Source organism: Notothenia rossii (genome assembly GCF_949606895.1).
Source record: "Notothenia rossii genome assembly, chromosome: 3".
In the NCBI taxonomy this organism is placed as follows: domain Eukaryota; kingdom Metazoa; phylum Chordata; class Actinopteri; order Perciformes; family Nototheniidae; genus Notothenia; species Notothenia rossii.
Window position 1 is genome coordinate 913,356 of NC_136901.1, and position 19,219 is coordinate 932,574.

Here is a 19,219-nt window from a genome sequence, read left to right on the forward strand (position 1 = left end):
TGAAACTGCAGGAATTCTGGGAATTTATTACATCAGCAGAAACATTTTAAAATCCTCAGTTTTTCACCCAAACGTTCCGGAGAGAGTCCGACGCCGCTTCCAGGGTTTGGTGTTTTGAGAAACAAAAAATCCTCCTTTTCTTGCTCCTGGTCTTGTTCACTAGTTCACTACAAATCCCACAATGCACCTGGGCTGGATCCTCGTTTAGCTCAATACTTGGGAGGAGAGAGCGCAGCCGGCACAAATCAGAGAAGAAGAAACACAACGTTGATGCTGAAAAACAGGCACGCTGGAATACTGTGTGTGTGTGTGTGTGTGTGTGTGTGTGTGTGTGTGTGTGTGTGTGTGTGTGTGTGTGTGTGTGTGTGTGTGTGTGTGTGTGTGTGTGTAATTATCACTGTTTACAACAGTGGAAAGAACTGTTCGTTTCTCACAGAAAAACACTTTCACGTCTTTTTTCAGTTTTTTTTTTTTTACTTTTTCCGGCGTCATCTGAGGAAGAAAGTGTGTGTGAGAGTGTGTGTGAGAGTGTGTGAGAGTGTGTGTGAGAGTGTGTGAGAGTGTGTGTGAGAGTGTGTGAGAGAGTGTGTGAGAGTGTGTGTTCCCTCAGATGATCTCGAAGGTCTTCTTCAGCTCCATGATCAGCTGCCAGTCTCCCTTCGTCATCTCGTCTCTGAACCAGTTCTTCAGAGCATCGATGGACTCACGCGTGATCTGAAAGTTTCATCAGAATAATTAAACACTTTATTTATACAGTTTCTCTCATTGTGCTTTCACAAAGAAATCATTCAGCATCATTTAAGACGGCATAATACGATTTGTAGTTTCTAATAAACCTCTAGCTGTCTCCTGTAGTTCTCTATGTCTCCTGTAGTTCTCTATGGTTTCCTGTAGTTCTCTGTGTCTCCTGTAGTTCTCTATGGTTTCCTGTAGTTCTCTGTGTCTCCTGTAGTTCTCTGTGTCTCCTGTAGTTCTCTGTGTCTCCTGTGTCTCCTGTAGTTCTCTGTGTCTCCTGTAGTTCTCTATGTCTCCTGTAGTTCTCTATGTTCCTGTAGTTCTCTGTGTCTCCTGTAGTTCTCTGTGTCTCCTGTAGTTCTCTGTGTCTCCTGTAGTTCTCTATGGTTTCCTGTAGTTATCTGTGTCTCCTGTAGTTCTCTATGGTTTCCTGTAGTTCTCTGTGTCTCCTGTAGTTCTCTATGTCTCCTGTAGTTCTCTATGGTTTCCTGTAGTTCTCTGTGTCTCCTGTAGTTCTCTATGGTTTCCTGTAGTTCTCTGTGTCTCCTGTAGTTCTCTGTGTCTCCTGTAGTTCTCTGTGTCTCCTGTAGTTCTCTATGGTTTCCTGTAGTTCTCTGTGTCTCCTGTAGTTCTCTGTGTCTCCTGTAGTTCTCTATGTTCCTGTAGTTCTCTGTGTCTCCTGTAGTTCTCTGTGTCTCCTGTAGTTCTCTATGTTCCTGTAGTTCTCTGTGTCTCCTGTAGTTCTCTATGTTCCTGTAGTTCTCTTTGTCTCCTGTAGTTCTCTATGTTCCTGTAGTTCTCTGTGTCTCCTGTAGTTCTCTATGGTTTCCTGTAGTTCTCTGTGTCTCCTGTAGTTCTCTATGGTTTCCTGTAGTTCTCTGTGTCTCCTGTAGTTCTCTGTGTCTCCTGTAGTTCTCTGTGTCTCCTGTGTCTCCTGTAGTTCTCTGTGTCTCCTGTAGTTCTCTATGTCTCCTGTAGTTCTCTATGTTTCTGTAGTTCTCTGTGTCTCCTGTAGTTCTCTGTATCTCCTGTAGTTCTCTGTGTCTCCTGTAGTTCTCTTTGTCTCCTGTAGTTCTCTATGTTCCTGTAGTTCTCTGTGTCTCCTGTAGTTCTCTATGTTCCTGTAGTTCTCTGTGTCTCCTGTAGTTCTCTGTGTCTCCTGTAGTTCTCTGTGTCTCCTGTAGTTCTCTATGTTCCTGTAGTTCTCTGTGTCTCCTGTAGTTCTCTATGTCTCCTGTAGTTCTCTGTGTCTCCTGTAGTTCTCTTTGTCTCCTGTAGTTCTCTATGTCTCCTGTAGTTCTCTGTGTCTCCTGTAGTTCTCTGTGTCTCCTGTAGTTCTCTATGTTCCTGTAGTTCTCTGTGTCTCCTGTAGTTCTCTGTGTCTCCTGCAGTTCTCTGTGTCTCCTGTAGTTCTCTATGGTTTCCTGTAGTTCTCTATATCTCTTGTAGTTCTCTGTGTCTCCTGTAGTTCTCTGTGTCTCCTGTAGTTCTCTATGTTCCTGTAGTTCTCTGTGTCTCCTGTAGTTCTCTGTGTCTCCTGTAGTTCTCTTTGTCTCCTGTAGTTTTCTTTGTCTTCTGTACTTCTCTATGTCTCCTGTAGTGCTCTATGTTCCTGTAGTTCTCTGTGTCTCCTTTAGTTCTCTATGTTCCTGTAGTTCTCTGTGTCTCCTTTAGTTCTCTATGTTCCTGTAGTTCTCTGTGTCTCCTGCAGTTCTCTGTGTCTCCTGTAGTTCTCTGTGTCTCCTGTAGTTCTATGTGACTCCTGTAGTTCTCTGTGTCTCCTGTAGTTGTCTGTGTCTCCTGTAGTTCTCTGTGTCTCCTGTAATTCTCTATGTCTCCTGCAGTTCTCTGTGTCTCCTTTAGTTCTCTATGTTCCTGTAGTTCTCTGTGTCTCCTTTAGTTCTCTATGTTCCTGTAGTTCTCTGTGTCTCCTGTAGTTCTCTGTGTCTCCTGCAGTTCTCTATGTCTCCTGCAGTTCTCTGTGTCTCCTGTAGTTCTCTGTGTCTCCTGTAGTTCTCTATGTCTCCTGTAGTTCTCTGTGTCTCCTGTAGTTCTCTATGTTCCTGTAGTTCTCTATGTCTCCTGCAGTTCTCTATTTCTCCTGCAGTTCTCTTTGTCTCCTGTTGTTCTATGTCTCCTGTAGTTCTCTGTGTCTCCAGTAGTTCTCTATGTTCCTGTAGTTCTCTATGTCTCCTGCAGTTCTCTGTGACTCCTGTAGTTCTCTATGTCTCCTGCAGTTCTCTGTGTCTCCTGTAGTTCTCTGTGTCTCCTGTAGTTCTCTGTGTCTCCTGTAGTTCTCTATGTCTCCTGCAGTTCTCTGTGTCTCCTGTAGTTCTCTGTGTCTCCTGTAGTTCTCTATGTTCCTGTAGTTCTCTGTCTCCTGTAATTCTCTGTATCTCCTGTAGTTCTCTGTGTCTCCTGTAGTTCTCTATGTTCCTGTAGTTCTCTGTGTCTCCTGTAGTTCTCTGTGTCTCCTGTAGTTCTCTGTCTCCTGTAGTTCTCTATGTTCCTATAGTTCTCTGTGTCTCCTGTAGTTCTCTGTGTCTCCTGTAATTCTCTGTGTCTCCTGTAGTTCTCTGTGTCTCCTGTAGTTCTCTATGTTCCTGTAGTTCTCTGTGTCTCCTGTAGTTCTCTATGTTCCTATAGTTGTCTGTGTCTCCTGTAGTTCTCTGTGTCTCCTGTAGTTCTTTATGTTCCTGTAATTCTCTGTGTCTCCTATAGTTCTCTATGTTCCTGTAGTTCTCTGTGTCTCCTGTAGTTCTCTGTGTCTCCTATAGTTCTCTATGTTCCTGTAGTTTTCTGTGTCTCCTGTAGTTCTCTATGTTCCTGTAGTTCTCTATGTCTCCTGCAGTTCTCTGTGTCTCCTGTAGTTCTCTGTGTCTCCTGTAGTTCTCTATGTCTCCTGTAGTTCTCTGTGTCTCCTGTAGTTCTCTATGTTCCTGTAGTTCTCTATGTCTCCTGCAGTTCTCTATTTCTCCTGCAGTTCTCTTTGTCTCCTGTTGTTCTATGTCTCCTGTAGTTCTCTGTGTCTCCAGTAGTTCTCTATGTTCCTGTAGTTCTCTATGTCTCCTGCAGTTCTCTGTGACTCCTGTAGTTCTCTATGTCTCCTGCAGTTCTCTGTGTCTCCTGTAGTTCTCTGTGTCTCCTGTAGTTCTCTGTGTCTCCTGTAGTTCTCTATGTCTCCTGCAGTTCTCTGTGTCTCCTGTAGTTCTCTGTGTCTCCTGTAGTTCTCTATGTTCCTGTAGTTCTCTGTATCTCCTGTAGTTCTCTGTGTCTCCTGTAGTTCTCTGTGTCTCCTGTAGTTCTCTGTGTCTCCTGTAGTTCTCTATGTTCCTGTAGTTCTCTGTGTCTCCTGTAGTTCTCTGTGTCTCCTGTAGTTCTCTGTGTCTCCTGTAGTTCTCTGTCTCCTGTAGTTCTCTATGTTCCTATAGTTCTCTGTGTCTCCTGTAGTTCTCTGTGTCTCCTGTAATTCTCTGTGTCTCCTGTAGTTCTCTGTGTCTCCTGTAGTTCTCTATGTTCCTGTAGTTCTCTGTGTCTCCTGTAGTTCTCTATGTTCCTATAGTTGTCTGTGTCTCCTGTAGTTCTCTGTGTCTCCTGTAGTTATTTATGTTCCTGTAATTCTCTGTGTCTCCTATAGTTCTCTATGTTCCTGTAGTTCTCTGTGTCTCCTGTAGTTCTCTGTGTCTCCTATAGTTCTCTATGTTCCTGTAGTTTTCTGTGTCTCCTGTAGTTCTCTATGTTCCTGTAGTTCTCTATGTTCCTGTAGTTCTCTGTGTCTCCTATAGTTCTCTATGTTCCTGTAGTTCTCTGTGTCTCCTGCAGTTCTCTATGTTCCTGTAGTTCTCTATGTTCCTGTAGTTCTCTGTGTCTCCTGTAGTTCTCTATGTTCCTGTAGTTCTCTATGTTCCTGTAGTTGTCTGTGTCTCCTGTAGTTCTCTGTGTCTCCTGTAGTTCTCTGTGTCTCCTGTAGTTCTCTATGTTCCTGTAGTTCTCTGTGTCTCCTGTAGTTCTCTATGTTCCTGTAGTTCTCTGTGTCTCCTGTAGTTCTCTGTGTCTCCTGTAGTTCTCTGTGTCTCGTGTAGTTTTCTATGTTCCTCACCTTGGTCACCAGCATGTCTGTGGCTTCAAAATGTCTCCCGAACATCTTGGGCGCTTCCCCGGGGATCGGCTCGATCTTGATGCAAACCTCCTGACCCTTCTTAGCGCTCTCCACTGATTTGTGGTTCATCTCGATGCTCGTCACGATGCCGATGTCCACAAACTGCAAACAGATATTACAAATAAACAAATATATTTTCCCTGGTCCCCGGCTTGAGCTTCAATCTCAGGATATATTAATATTTGAGACTCTGACCCCCTTGGCAGGCACGCAGAGCGGCGTCCCCTGCCTCAGGACCCCGGCCTCGATGGTGACGCCCATCACGATGGGGTCTCTGGAGTTAAAGATGAACTGAGGGAGCACCTTTACCTTCGCTGGGAACACCGCGATGTTCCTGAGGAAAGCACATGGATTAAGGGTTATAAGTAAGAAGTATTTATTGGATTCAAAACAAATCTGTTCATTTTTTTGTTTTTAAAGTAAAGTCAGGATTTTTTAGATTTTCAAAAAAAAGTCAGCATTTTTTTGATTTTCAAAAATAAAGCCAGAATTGTGAGGTTTTCAAAATAAAGTCAGAAGTTTGAGATTTTCAAAATAAAGACAGACTTTTAATATTTTCTAAATAAAGTCAGAACTTTGAGATTTTCAAAATAAAGTCAGAATTGTATGTATGTATGTATGTATATAAACGGTAGTATGAGTCGTACTTGAACTCCTCCTGCTTGGCCTTCTTGTAGTCTTCTCTGTATTTGGTGAAGGCGTCAAACAGGTGATAAATAATTTCTGCAGAAAAGATTCGAACGCCCAGACTGTCGGCCATTTCCTGACTCTCTCTCTCCACCTTCACGTCGAACGCCAGGATCACTGCGTACCTGAGAGCACCACAAACACTGTTATTATACACATTTAAACCAGGATAATCAGGTACCTGAACGCACCACAAACACTGTTATTATACACATTTAAACCAGGATAATCAGGTACCTGAACGCATCACAAACACTGTTATTATACACATTTAAACCAGGATAATCAGGTACCTGAACGCACCACAAACACTGTTATTATACACATTTAAACCAGGATAATCAGGTACCTGAACGCATCACAAACATTGTTATTATACACATTTAAACCAGGATAATCAGGTACCTGAACGCATCACAAACACTGTTATTATCCACATTTAAACCAGGATAATCAGGTACCTGAACGCATCACAAACACTGTTATTATCCACATTTAAACCAGGATAATCAGGTACCTGAACGCATCACAAACACTGTTATTATACACAGTTAAACCAGGATAATCAGGTACCTGAACGCATCACAAACACTGTTATTATCCACATTTAAACCAGGATAATCAGGTACCTGAACGCATCACAAACATTGTTATTATACACATTTAAACCAGGATAATCAGGTACCTGAACGCACCACAAACACTGTTATTATACACATTTAAACCAGGATAATCAGGTACCTGAACGCATCACAAACAATGTTATTATACACATTTAAACCAGGATAATAAGATACCTGAACGCACCACAAACACTGTTATTATACACATTTAAACCAGGATAATCAGGTACCTGAACGCATCACAAACAATGTTATTATACACATTTAAACCAGGATAATAAGGTACCTGAACGCATCACAAACACTGTTATTATACACATTTAAACCAGGATAATCAGGTACCTGAACGCACCACAAACACTGTTATTATACACATTTAAACCAGGATAATCAGGTACCTGAACGCACCACAAACAGTTATTATACACATTTAAACCAGGATAATAAGGTACCTGAACGCACCACAAACACTGTTATTATACACATTTAAACCAGGATAATAAGGTACCTGAACGCACCACAAACACTGTTATTATACACATTTAAACCAGGATAATCAGGTACCTGAACGCACCACAAACAGTTATTATACACATTTAAACCAGGATAATCAGGTACCTGAACGCATCACAAACACTGTTATTATACACATTTAAACCAGGATAATCAGGTACCTGAACGCATCACAAACACTGTTATTATACACATTTAAGCCAGGATCACTGGGTACCTGAACGCATCAAACACTGTTATTATACACAGTTAAACCAGGATAATCAGGTACCTGAACGCACCACAAACACTGTTATTATACACATTTAAACCAGGATAATCAGGTACCTGAACGCATCACAAACATTGTTATTATACACATTTAAACCAGGATAATCAGGTACCTGAACGCACCACAAACACTGTTATTATACACATTTAAACCAGGATAATCAGGTACCTGAACGCATCACAAACACTGTTAGTATACACATTTAAACCAGGATAATCAGGTACCTGAACGCACCACAAACACTGTTATTATACACATTTAAACCAGGATAATCAGGTACCTGAACGCACCACAAACACTGTTATTATACACATTTAAACCAGGATAATCAGGTACCTGAACGCACCACAAACACTGTTATTATACACATTTAAACCAGGATAATCAGGTACCTGAACGCACCACAAACACTGTTATTATACACATTTAAACCAGGATAATCAGGTACCTGAACGCATCACAAACACTGTTAGTATACACATTTAAACCAGGATAATCAGGTACCTGAACGCATCACAAACACTGTTATTATACACATTTAAACCAGGATAATCAGGTACCTGAACGCACCACAAACACTGTTATTATACACATTTAAACCAGGATAATCAGGTACCTGAAGGCATCACAAACACTGTTATTATACACATTTAAACCAGGATAATCAGGTACCTGAACGCACCACAAACACTGTTATTATACACATTTAAACCAGGATAATCAGGTACCTGAACGCATCACAAACACTGTTATTATACACATTTAAACCAGGATAATCAGGTACCTGAACGCATCACAAACACTGTTATTATACACATTTAAGCCAGGATCACTGGGTACCTGAACGCATCACAAACACTGTTATTATACACAGTTAAACCAGGATAATCAGGTACCTGAACGCACCACAAACACTGTTATTATACACATTTAAACCAGGATAATCAGGTACCTGAACGCATCACAAACACTGTTATTATACACATTTAAACCAGGATAATCAGGTACCTGAACGCACCACAAACACTGTTATTATACACATTTAAACCAGGATAATCAGGTACCTGAACGCACCACAAACACTGTTATTATACACATTTAAACCAGGATAATCAGGTACCTGAACGCATCACAAACACTGTTAGTATACACATTTAAACCAGGATAATCAGGTACCTGAACGCATCACAAACACTGTTATTATACACATTTAAACCAGGATAATCAGGTACCTGAACGCACCACAAACACTGTTATTATACACATTTAAACCAGGATAATCAGGTACCTGAACGCATCACAAACACTGTTATTATACACATTTAAACCAGGATAATCAGGTACCTGAACGCATCACAAACACTGTTATTATACACATTTAAGCCAGGATCACTGGGTACCTGAACGCATCACAAACACTGTTATTATACACAGTTAAACCAGGATAATCAGGTACCTGAACGCACCACAAACACTGTTATTATACACATTTAAACCAGGATAATCAGGTACCTGAACGCATCACAAACACTGTTATTATACACATTTAAACCAGGATAATCAGGTACCTGAACGCACCACAAACACTGTTATTATACACATTTAAACCAGGATAATCAGGTACCTGAACGCACCACAAACACTGTTATTATACACATTTAAACCAGGATAATCAGGTACCTGAACGCATCACAAACACTGTTAGTATACACATTTAAACCAGGATAATCAGGTACCTGAACGCATCACAAACACTGTTATTATACACATTTAAACCAGGATAATCAGGTACCTGAACGCACCACAAACACTGTTATTATACACATTTAAACCAGGATAATCAGGTACCTGAAGGCATCACAAACACTGTTATTATACACATTTAAACCAGGATAATCAGGTACCTGAAGGCATCACAAACACTGTTATTATACACATTTAAACCAGGATAATCAGGTACCTGAACGCATCACAAACACTGTTAGTATACACATTTAAACCAGGATAATCAGGTACCTGAACGCACCACAAACACTGTTATTATACACATTTAAACCAGGATAATCAGGTACCTGAAGGCACACACACATTAAAGTACGTACTGAATGTCGTGCTCCAGCATGGCGGACGCCCTCATGACGTCTTTCTTGTGAACCGGGCCGATGTTGATGCCAGCGTACTGCAGAGAGAGGTCAGAGGTCAGAGGTCAGGCTGCTTCCTGGGGCTTTTCACAATAAAAGCCCTGACAGTAAACACGTTACAGCACAGAGGATCGGGCCTCGACGAGAAGACAGCTTTTAAAGTTAAACCCCACATATTTAATACAAACAAGAACACTTCCTGTTTCACAATAAGAGCACCTACTTCCTCTCAAACACTAGCTTTTAATACGTTTTCAAGAAGAAATGTGTTTTTAAAAAGATGAATGGAAAACTGGTTTATTGATGAAGGCAGCTTCATAAATAAATAATAACTGTTTTTATGAACTTTAACCAGAAAAACCCACAGAATGCAGGTTTTCACCGTCAGTCATAAACTGCCTCACTTCTGCTTTAGCTCCTCCTACGGACGAGACAGAATACATAGAGCCCAGAGCTCAGACCCTACATAGAGCCCAGAGCTCAGACCCTACATAGAGCCCAGAGCTCAGACCCTACATAGAGCCCAGAGCTCAGACCCTACATAGAGCCCAGAGCTCAGACCCTGCATAGAGCCCAGAGCTCAGACCCTACATAGAGCCCAGAGCTCAGACCCTACATAGAGCCCAGAGCTCAGACCCTACATAGAGCCCAGAGCTCAGACCCTACATAGAGCCCAGAGCCCAGACCCTACATAGAGCCCAGAGCTCAGACCCTACATAGAGCCCAGACCCTACATAGAGCCCAGAGCTCAGACCCTACATAGAACCCAGACCCTACATAGAGCCCAGAGCTCAGACCCTGCATAGAGCCCAGAGCTCAGACCCTACATAGAGCCCAGAGCTCAGACCCTACATAGAGCCCAGAGCTCAGACCCTACGTAGAGCCCAGAGCTCAGACCCTGACCCTACATAGAGCCCAGAGCTCAGACCCTGCATAGAGCCCAGAACTCAGACCCTACATAGAGCCCAGACCCTACATAGAGCCCAGAGCTCAGACCCTACGTAGAGCCCAGAGCTCAGACCCTGACCCTATATAGAGCCCAGAGCTCAGACCCTGCATAGAGCCCAGAGCTCAGACCCTACATAGAGCCCAGAGCTCAGACCCTGCATAGAGCCCAGAGCTCAGACCCTACATAGAGCCCAGAGCTCAGACCCTGCATAGAGCCCAGAGCTCAGACCCTACATAGAGCCCAGAGCTCAGACCCTACATAGAGCCCAGAGCTCAGACCCTACATAGAGCCCAGAGCTCAGACCCTGCATAGAGCCCAGAGCCCAGACCCTACATAGAGCCCAGAGCCTGACCCTACATAGAGCCCAGACCCTGACCCTACATAGAGCCCAGAGCTCAGACCCTACATAGAGCCCAGAGCTCAGACCCTACATAGAGCCCAGAGCCCAGACCCTACATAGAGCCCAGAGCCTGACCCTGACCCTACATAGAGCCCAGACCCTGACCCTACATAGAGCCCAGAGCTCAGACCCTACATAGAGCCCAGAGCTCAGACCCTGACCCTACATAGAGCCCAGAGCTCAGACCCTGCATAGAGCCCAGAGCTCAGGCCCTGCATAGAGCCCAGAGCTCAGACCCTACATAGAGCCCAGAGCTCAGACCCTGCATAGAGCCCAGAGCTCAGACCCTACATAAAGCCCAGAGCTCAGACCCTACACAGAACCCAGAGCTCAGACCCTACATAGAGCCCAGAGCTCAGACCCTACATAGAGCCCAGACCCTGACCCTGACCCTACATAGAGCCCAGAGCTCAGACCCTACATAGAGCCCAGAGCTCAGACCCTACATAGAGCCCAGAGCTCAGACCCTACATAGAGCCCAGAGCTCAGACCCTACATAGAGCCCAGAGCTGATGATATGATGAAGGTGAACTCACGGGCACTTTGGAGGTCCTCAGGAACTCCAGCAGCGCCTCCAGAGAGCCGAGCGTGGACGCCTGCACGTAAACCCCCTTATCCTCCAGCTTGATGCAGCTCAGCGTCTGCTTCAGCTCGCGCACCAACTCGTCCTGAGAGAGGGGGGGGGGGGGGGGGGGGGGGGGGAGATGTATTATTTAATCATAATATTAAATGAAGAAAATATAGACTCAATAATAACAGTAACAACAATACATAATAAAAGACTAAATCGAATTAATTAAAAAGAATAACAGACAAATATTCCATTAATTAATTATAAATAATGACACGAATAACTATATGAGTAATAACATGATGTATCTGAGGCCCCGGCCACACGCAATGTTCACCGGATAGAGTCTGTCCACACGAGACCGCTCCGTGTAGCTCCAACCGCTGGGGAAGCTGCAGTACATGCAGGAGCCTGTAGGTGGCGCAGTAACTTCATCCACAAAAGCAGCGAAGAAGCATGGTTGTCATGGTTACCCTTCTGTTTATTCTCCGCGGTGGGGGCCGAGGGAACCGGGCAGAGTTTTTCTCCAGTCAACGTGTATTAAAGTTTAAATCTTCCGGACAAAATTATGAAAGTGCCGGTCAAAAGTATTCTTTGTTCTTTATTGAGCTTTAAAACAAATGAATAACGAATCTATATAATATAATAATATAATAATATAATACACGGAGCCTCTCTGTTTCCTCCCTCTCTTCGGACAGTGTCAGTGTCTGTCTCAAGCAGCAGCTGATCCAGTAATGAGTGACCCGACAGTAAACATAAACATATGTATAACTAGTTTAGTTAGTTTGAGAGGTAATTAAAATAGCTAAGGGCGATGATCTGACTTGAAGTGTGTGTTTTGCTCCGTTCCCCGCTGCATCACAGCGGGAGGAGCTGCAGGTGAGCTGCGTGTCTCCGTCCTGTCAGATTAGACTTCACTCGCGTTTATGTCCATATCGAGAGAAAGATCAATAATCTGAATTCAGTATTTACTTTGACGCGGGGGTGAACAGCAGAGGTGGGGAGAGGCGGGGCTATTGCCTCATCATTATCAGAACATGATCGTATAGTTTACACACGGAGCCGTTGGACCCCCCCCCAGAGCGTTGCGTGTGCCGGTCTATCCACCTTGGGACCCCTTATCGTTTCCACTGTCATGGAATACTGTCATATTCGGTCGTCCTCATGTGGCCGAACGGTCTATATGAAATGTGTGTGTGTGTGTGTGTGTGTGTGTGTGTGTGTGTGTGTGTGTCTCTGTGTGTGTGTGTGTGTGTGTGTGTGTGTGTGTGTGTGTGTGTGTGTGTGTGTGTGTGTGTGTGTGTGTGTGTGTGTATGTGTGTGTGTGTGTGTGTGTGTGTGTGTCTCTGTGTGTGTCTGTATGTGTGTGTGTGTGTCTGTGTGTGTGTGTGTGTGTGTGTGTGTGTGTGTGTCTGTGTGTGTGTGTGTGTGTGTCTGTGTGTGTGTGTGTGTGTGTCTCTGTGTGTGTGTGTGTGTGTGTGTGTGTGTGTGTGTGTGTGTGTGTGTGTGTCTGTGTGTGTGTGTGTGTGTGTGTGTCTGTGTGTGTGTGTGTCTGTGTGTGTGTGTCTCTGTGTGTGTGTGTGTGTGTGTCTGTGTCTGTGTCTGTGTCTGTGTCTGTGTCTGTGTGTGTGTGTGTGTGTGTGTGTGTGTGTGTGTGTGTGTGTGTGTGTGTGTGTGTGTGTGTGTGTGTGTGTGTGTGTGTGTGTGTGTGTGTGTGTGTGTGTGTGTGTGTGTGTGTGTGTGTGTGTGTGTGTGTGTGTGTGTGTGTGTGTGTGTGTGTGTGTGTGTGTGTGTGTGTGTGTGTGTTACCCTGAGCACAGGGATCTCGTCCTCCTTGTGAGCCACCAGCAGAGGGAGTCCAGCCAGAGTTTTCTCCAGATCTTTCCCAGGATCTTCACCCCCTGAGCCGTGGAGACCTCCTTGTGCTTCTCGTACTGACTCTGCACACAAACATCAACACATCAACACATCAACACATCAACACATCAACACATCAACACATCAACACATCAATACATCAACACATCAACACATCAACACATCAACACATCATACATCAACACATCAACACATCAATACATCAACACATCAACACATCAACACATCAACACATCATACATCAACACATCAACACATCAATACATCAACACATCAACACATCATACATCAACACATCAACACATCAACACATCAAAACATCAACACATCAACACATCAAAACATCAACACATCAACACATCAACACATCAATACATCAACACATCAACACATCAACACATCAACACATCAATACATCAACACATCAACACATCAACACATCAACACATCAACACATCAACACATGCATTCACACCCAGCGGCTCAGGGAGAAAGTCTGCAGGATTATAAAAGACCCCCATCACCCCAGCCACAAACTGTTCTGTCTGCTGCGTCAGGACGGACGGGCACACCCACCCCCACCCACCCACCCACCCACCCACACACACACACACACCCACACCCACACACACACACACACACACACACACACACACGTTTCTCAAACAGCATCTCTGTATAGTGTGTGTATTCACTCTGTCCTACACGCCTTGTTGGAGCTCCTGCCCCCCCCCCCTCCCTGTGAGCCCACTGCGCTCTGATTGGTCAGAAAGAGTCCACCACCGTTACAGCTGAACATCAGAGATTATGTGTTACCATGGCGTTTGTTAGCAACCAGGAAATGACCCCAGTAAGGACAAACAGATGGGAATGCTGCGTGGGGTCTGGGGGCCGTGTTGGGGAGAAGTTGGGGGGCTCGCTGCTCCGCCCTTTGAGGCTCGAGTAGCGGACAGTGGGAGCTGGGTTACTGTGTGGTTTCCTGGGTGCTGCGTGGGGTCTGTATCCAGCATCCAGGGAAACAGCGGGAAATCCACCTCACGCTGTCCGCTCCGGGGGTCTCGCAGGGCGGGCTCCTGAGCTGCTGGAGGGTGCACCTATTGTTCTATAGCTCTGTAATGTCCGAGGCGTTCAGGGGGCAGACAGGTCGTACTCTGAGGGTTTGGGAGCGGGCAGAAGCTGCAGAACACACAGGGACGGGTCCGAGCCAGAGAAGCAGGACATGGGCCCTTTAATCTGTTTGTCATCTTGCAATCTACTTTTTTATATAAATAGTTTTCAACGCAATAAACCGTATTTAATTTTGTGTCAATGTAAAATGTGTAATGTCATATTCTGTTCCTGTACGGATCATATTCTATCTACATGGATAAAAACTTCTGGCACTGCTTTTATTTGTGTTGTATTCTATGTGTTGCGTTGTGGGAGGAGCTCGGGTCAGGAGAGGGTCTCCCCTGCAGCTGTGAGCACATGATGAGAACACCTTTGAGTCTTCAATACTTTTAACACAATACATGCTTTAGAGGCTTTTATTTTGTAGGAGCAGCTGTACCTTGACTCTGAGCTCCCTGAGGGGGGGGGGCAGCAGCAGGCCTCTGATCTGCGTTACGATTGGTCCCTCCACCCCCGGCACGATGATGGTCTCTCCCTCTCTCAGGGTCCCGTTGATCAGGATCACATCGATCGTGGTGCCCATCCCGGGGAGAGCTTTCACCTGGAGACACATCCAGCTGTGAGTTTCACAATAAGAGTCTTTATACACTCCTTTCACAATAAGAGCTTTCACCTGGAGACACATCCAGCTGTGAGTTTCACAATAAGAGTCTTTATACACTCCTTTCACAATAAGAGCTTTCACCTGGAGACACATCCAGCTGTTAGTTTCACAATAAGAGCCTATCTTTATATCCCCAGAGTTTCAGAATAAGAGCCTATCTTTATATCCCCAGAGTTTCAGAATAAGAGCCTATCTTTATAGCCCCAGAGTTTCAGAATAAGAGCCTATCTTTATATCCCAGAGTTTCAGAATAAGAGCCTATCTTTATATCCCAGAGTTTCAGAATAAGAGCCTATCTTTATATCCCCAGAGTTTCAGAATAAGAGCCTATCTTTATATCCCCAGAGTTTCAGAATAAGAGCCTATCTTTATATCCCAGAGTTTCAGAATAAGAGCCTATCTTTATATCCCCAGAGTTTCAGAATAAGAGCCTATCTTTATATCCCCAGAGTTTCAGAATAAGAGCCTATCTTTATATCCCCAGAGTTTCAGGATAAGAGCCTATCTTTATATCCCCAGAGTTTCAGAATAAGAGCCTATCTTTATATCCCCAGAGTTTCAGAATAAGAGCCTATCTTTATATCCCCAGAGTTTCAGAATAAGAGCGTCTCACCTCCATGACCTGCGCCCTCAGCTCGTCGCAGTGAGCTAGCCGTTTAGCTAGCATGGTCTGAGTGAGCTCGACCAATAGAGCGATCAGGTTCCCCATGCCGTCCCCGCTGTGGGCCGAGGTGGGCACCAGAGACACGAAGGTCCGGGGGTCTTTGTTCTCGAAGAACAGTGCCGCGTTCAGACCCTGCAAAACATCAGCGTTAATGTTTATCGATGTTTAAATGTTATTCTCAAGAGTCAAAGGTGTTATCATCAGATGCTCAAAGCTGCAGGGTAGAAATGTCTTCTGACCGGAGCTCCGCCCACAACGCAACATATATCACAAAACCCACAAATACTAAGCAGTGCACGAAGTGTGTGTACACGTGAATACAATATGACGGTTTATTGTTTATTAAAGCACCTTCACTGGAGACTAAGTGCTTCTTGTTTAAATGAATCATATAAATATAATATAATAATATCAATCTGTAAGACCCGCCCCCAAAGGAAAGGCAGTGCTGTGATTGGTGGACAGAGGGATGATTGACACCTGCTGGGCGAACTCCACGATGACGGCCTTCACTCTCTCGTCGAACTCGTCCTTGGTGTTCTTCTTCTGCTTCTTCAGCGTAGCAACCACGTCCGTCTCCGGGCTGCGCTTCCAGTCGTACAGACGGTCCACCTGAGACAACCACAACAACAACAACACCGTCAGACAACAACAACACCGTCAGACAACAACAACAACAACACCGTCAGACAACAACTCAACTCAACTTTATTTATTAAGCCCTTTTCAAAACAGCCGGAGCTGAAACAAAGTGCTGTACACGCCATAAAAAACAAAAACAAAACAACAATAAATAACAATATAAAAACAACAAAACCAATGAAGCATATAAAAACAAACAGAAACAGAGTCTCATGCTGGGTTAAAAGCCAAGGAATAAAAATGGGTTTTTAGGCGAGTTTTAAAAATGGACAGTGAAGGGGGACAGGGGGACAGGGGGACAGGGGGACAGGGGCTTGTCTAATGGTCAATGGGAGGCCATTCCACAGTTTGGGACCGGAAAAGGCTCTATCCCCTCTGAGCTTCCGTTTAGACCTCGGTACCTCCAGGAGCAGCTGATCAGCGGACCTGAGGCACCGGGCAGGAGAGTAAGGATGGAGCAGCTCTGAGAGGTACGGCGGGGCAACAACAACAACAACAACACCGTCAGACAACAACAACAACAACACCGTCAGACAGCAACAACAACAACACCGTCAGACAGCAGGCAACAGGAAGTGCCGTGTTGACCCGATTATAAGACCACCCCTCTGTTTCAAGACTCATTGTTGGAAAAATACCTTTTTGACCAAATCTTGCTTTTATAAAGAAAATAAATTGTATTTGAACACGTTGTGTTGAAATGTGTCGCGTGTCACATCACAGACTCTTCTCCTTCTGCATCGCTGGGTCGTTGCTCCCACTCCAACTATCGCCACGATCCGCAGCATTTGATCTGCAGCAGGGGTGTAACGGTACACGTACCCGTACCGAAATTATTCGGTACGGGCCCTTCGGTTCGGTACACCTGTGTACCGAAGTGTACCGAACGAATATAACGTTAAACGTAAACAATTGAGAACGTGAACAACTTATTGGAAGTGATCTCAGGTGCTGCGTCGCAGCGTTCAGAGTAATTTGCTCACATTTGGTTCAACGCGTCATAGAGCGAGTCATTTCATTGGACGAGAGGCATACTCTGAGAGCTGGTCAGAGGGATGCGTTCAAATTTAGTCAGAAGTTTGAGGAACTGTCTAAATGGTGAACGCCGATAAAGGTGAGCTCTAAAATCCTCCAGCATCATTGAAGTCTCCGGTTTGGGAACATTTTGGTTTTGCAGTTACGGACAAGGATGACGGACAAAGAGAGGTGGACCGAACCAAAGCTGTTTGTCGGCATTGTTCAAATAAAACTGGTTACGCGGCTGGCAATACATCAAACTTTCACTCATTTGAAAAGGCATCACCCGAACGTGAATATCACCGGTACCAAAAGAAAAAAGACTGAAGTGCAAACCCAACTCCCGCTAGCATTTAAGCCTCCACCACTCGCAACTAGTTCAGACCGAGCCAAAGCTATTACAAACGCCAAATCTCCTTATGTTGCCATGTTAGCAAAGCGCTACCTGGCTGTATCTGCTACCTCTGTCCCTAGAGAGGGTGTTCTCCACAGCAGGAGACATTGTTAGTGCCAGCAGATCTGCTCTTTCAGCAAGCAATGTGGACAAGTTCATCTTTCTTTAAACAAACATGAAAATACAATAACAAGTAAGTCCTAATGTCAAACTGGCTGCTTAGGTACGAGTACAGTTCAGTTCAAAGACAGATTATTTCAGTTCATCAAAATGCTGCACCTTAATGTTTACTTTTATTATATTTAGTATTTATTTGAGTGAATACACTATTCACAGTTTAATAATAATTAAAAAACTATTTAACTTTTAAATAATTTTGATCCGCAGCCTTTGATCCGCAGCGTTTGATCTGCAGCGTTTGATCCGCAGCCTTTGATCCGCAGCGTTTGATCCGCAGCGTTTGATCCGCAGCCTTTGATCCGCAGCGTTTGATCCGCAGCCTTTGATCCGCAGCGTTTGATCCGCAGCGTTTGATCCGCAGCCTTTGATCCGCAGCCTTTGATCCGCAGCGTTTGATCCGCAGCGTTTGATCCGCAGCCTTTGATCCGCAGCGTTTGATCCGCAGCCTTTGATCCGCAGCCTTTGATCCGCAGCGTTTGATCCGCAGCCTTTGATCCGCAGCGTTTGATCCGCAGCCTTTGATCCGCAGCGTTTGATCCGCAGCGTTTGATCCGCAGCGTTTGATCCGCAGCGTTTGATCCGCAGCGTTTGATCCGCAGCGTTTGATCCGCAGCGTTTGATCCGCAGCGTTTGATCCGCAGCGTTTGATCCGCAGCGTTTGATCCGCAGCGTTTGATCCGCAGCGTTTGATCCGCAGCATTTGATCCGCAGCCTTTGATCCGCAGCATTTGATCTGCAGCGTTTGATCTGCAGCGTTTGATCTGCAGCATTTCTTGAAGCCATCATTATTAACTCTTGCATCGAAAAGTCTGGACCCCGAATTTAAGACGACCTTCTTTTTCCGATGTCTTTCTAGGAACAAAAACTTATATTCGGGTCAATAGGGTAGAAGAGGAGGAGGAAGAGGAGGGTCTGACCTTGTTGAGGGCCACGATGAAGGGGCACTTCTTCTCCTTCAGAAGGTTGATGGACTCCAGAGTCTGAGGCTCCAGACCGTGCATGATGTCCACCACCAGGATGGCTATATCACACAGAGAACTGCCCCGGTTCCTCAGGTTACTGCAGAGAGAGGGGGGGGGGGGGGGGGAGACAGGTGAGAGGGAGACAGGTGAGAGGGAGACAGGTGAGAGGGAGACAGGTGAGAGAGATGGAGAGGGGTGAGAGAGAGACAGGTGAGAGGGAGACAGGTGAGAGAGATGGAGAGGGGTGAGAGAGAGACAGGTGAGAGGGAGAGAGGTGAGAGGGAGACAGGTGAGAGGGAGACAGGTGAGAGAGATGGAGAGGGGTGAGAGAGAGACAGGTGAGAGGGAGACAGACAGGTGAGAGAGATGGAGAGGGGTGAGAGAGAGACAGGTGAGAGGGAGACAGGTGAGAGAGATGGAGAGGGGTGAGAGAGAGACAGGTGAGAGGGAGACAGGTGAGAGAGATGGAGAGGGGTGAGAGAGAGACAGGTGAGAGGGAGAGAGGTGAGAGGGAGACAGGTGAGAGGGAGACAGGTGAGAGGGAGACAGGTGAGAGAGATGGAGAGGGGTGAGAGAGAGACAGGTGAGAGGGAGAGAGGTGAGAGGGAGACAGGTGAGAGGGAGACAGGTGAGAGGGAGACAGGTGAGAGGGAGAC

At 45.2% G+C, this 19,219-nt stretch overlaps 1 protein-coding gene across 1 annotated transcript in view; it reads right to left on the bottom strand.

Annotated features, from left to right (window-relative positions):
* eif5b (eukaryotic translation initiation factor 5B) overlaps positions 1-19,219 on the bottom strand; it is a 34,630-nt gene continuing 15,411 nt past the window's right edge. The window contains 12 exon segments of the mRNA XM_079672823.1: positions 1-714; positions 4,835-4,996; positions 5,090-5,228; positions 5,542-5,706; positions 9,091-9,167; positions 11,015-11,146; positions 12,862-12,941; positions 12,944-12,992; positions 14,480-14,641; positions 15,318-15,500; positions 15,849-15,980; positions 18,519-18,660. Coding sequence (XP_079528949.1) covers positions 607-714; positions 4,835-4,996; positions 5,090-5,228; positions 5,542-5,706; positions 9,091-9,167; positions 11,015-11,146; positions 12,862-12,941; positions 12,944-12,992; positions 14,480-14,641; positions 15,318-15,500; positions 15,849-15,980; positions 18,519-18,660 — 1,531 coding nt within the window. The 3' untranslated portion in view covers positions 1-606.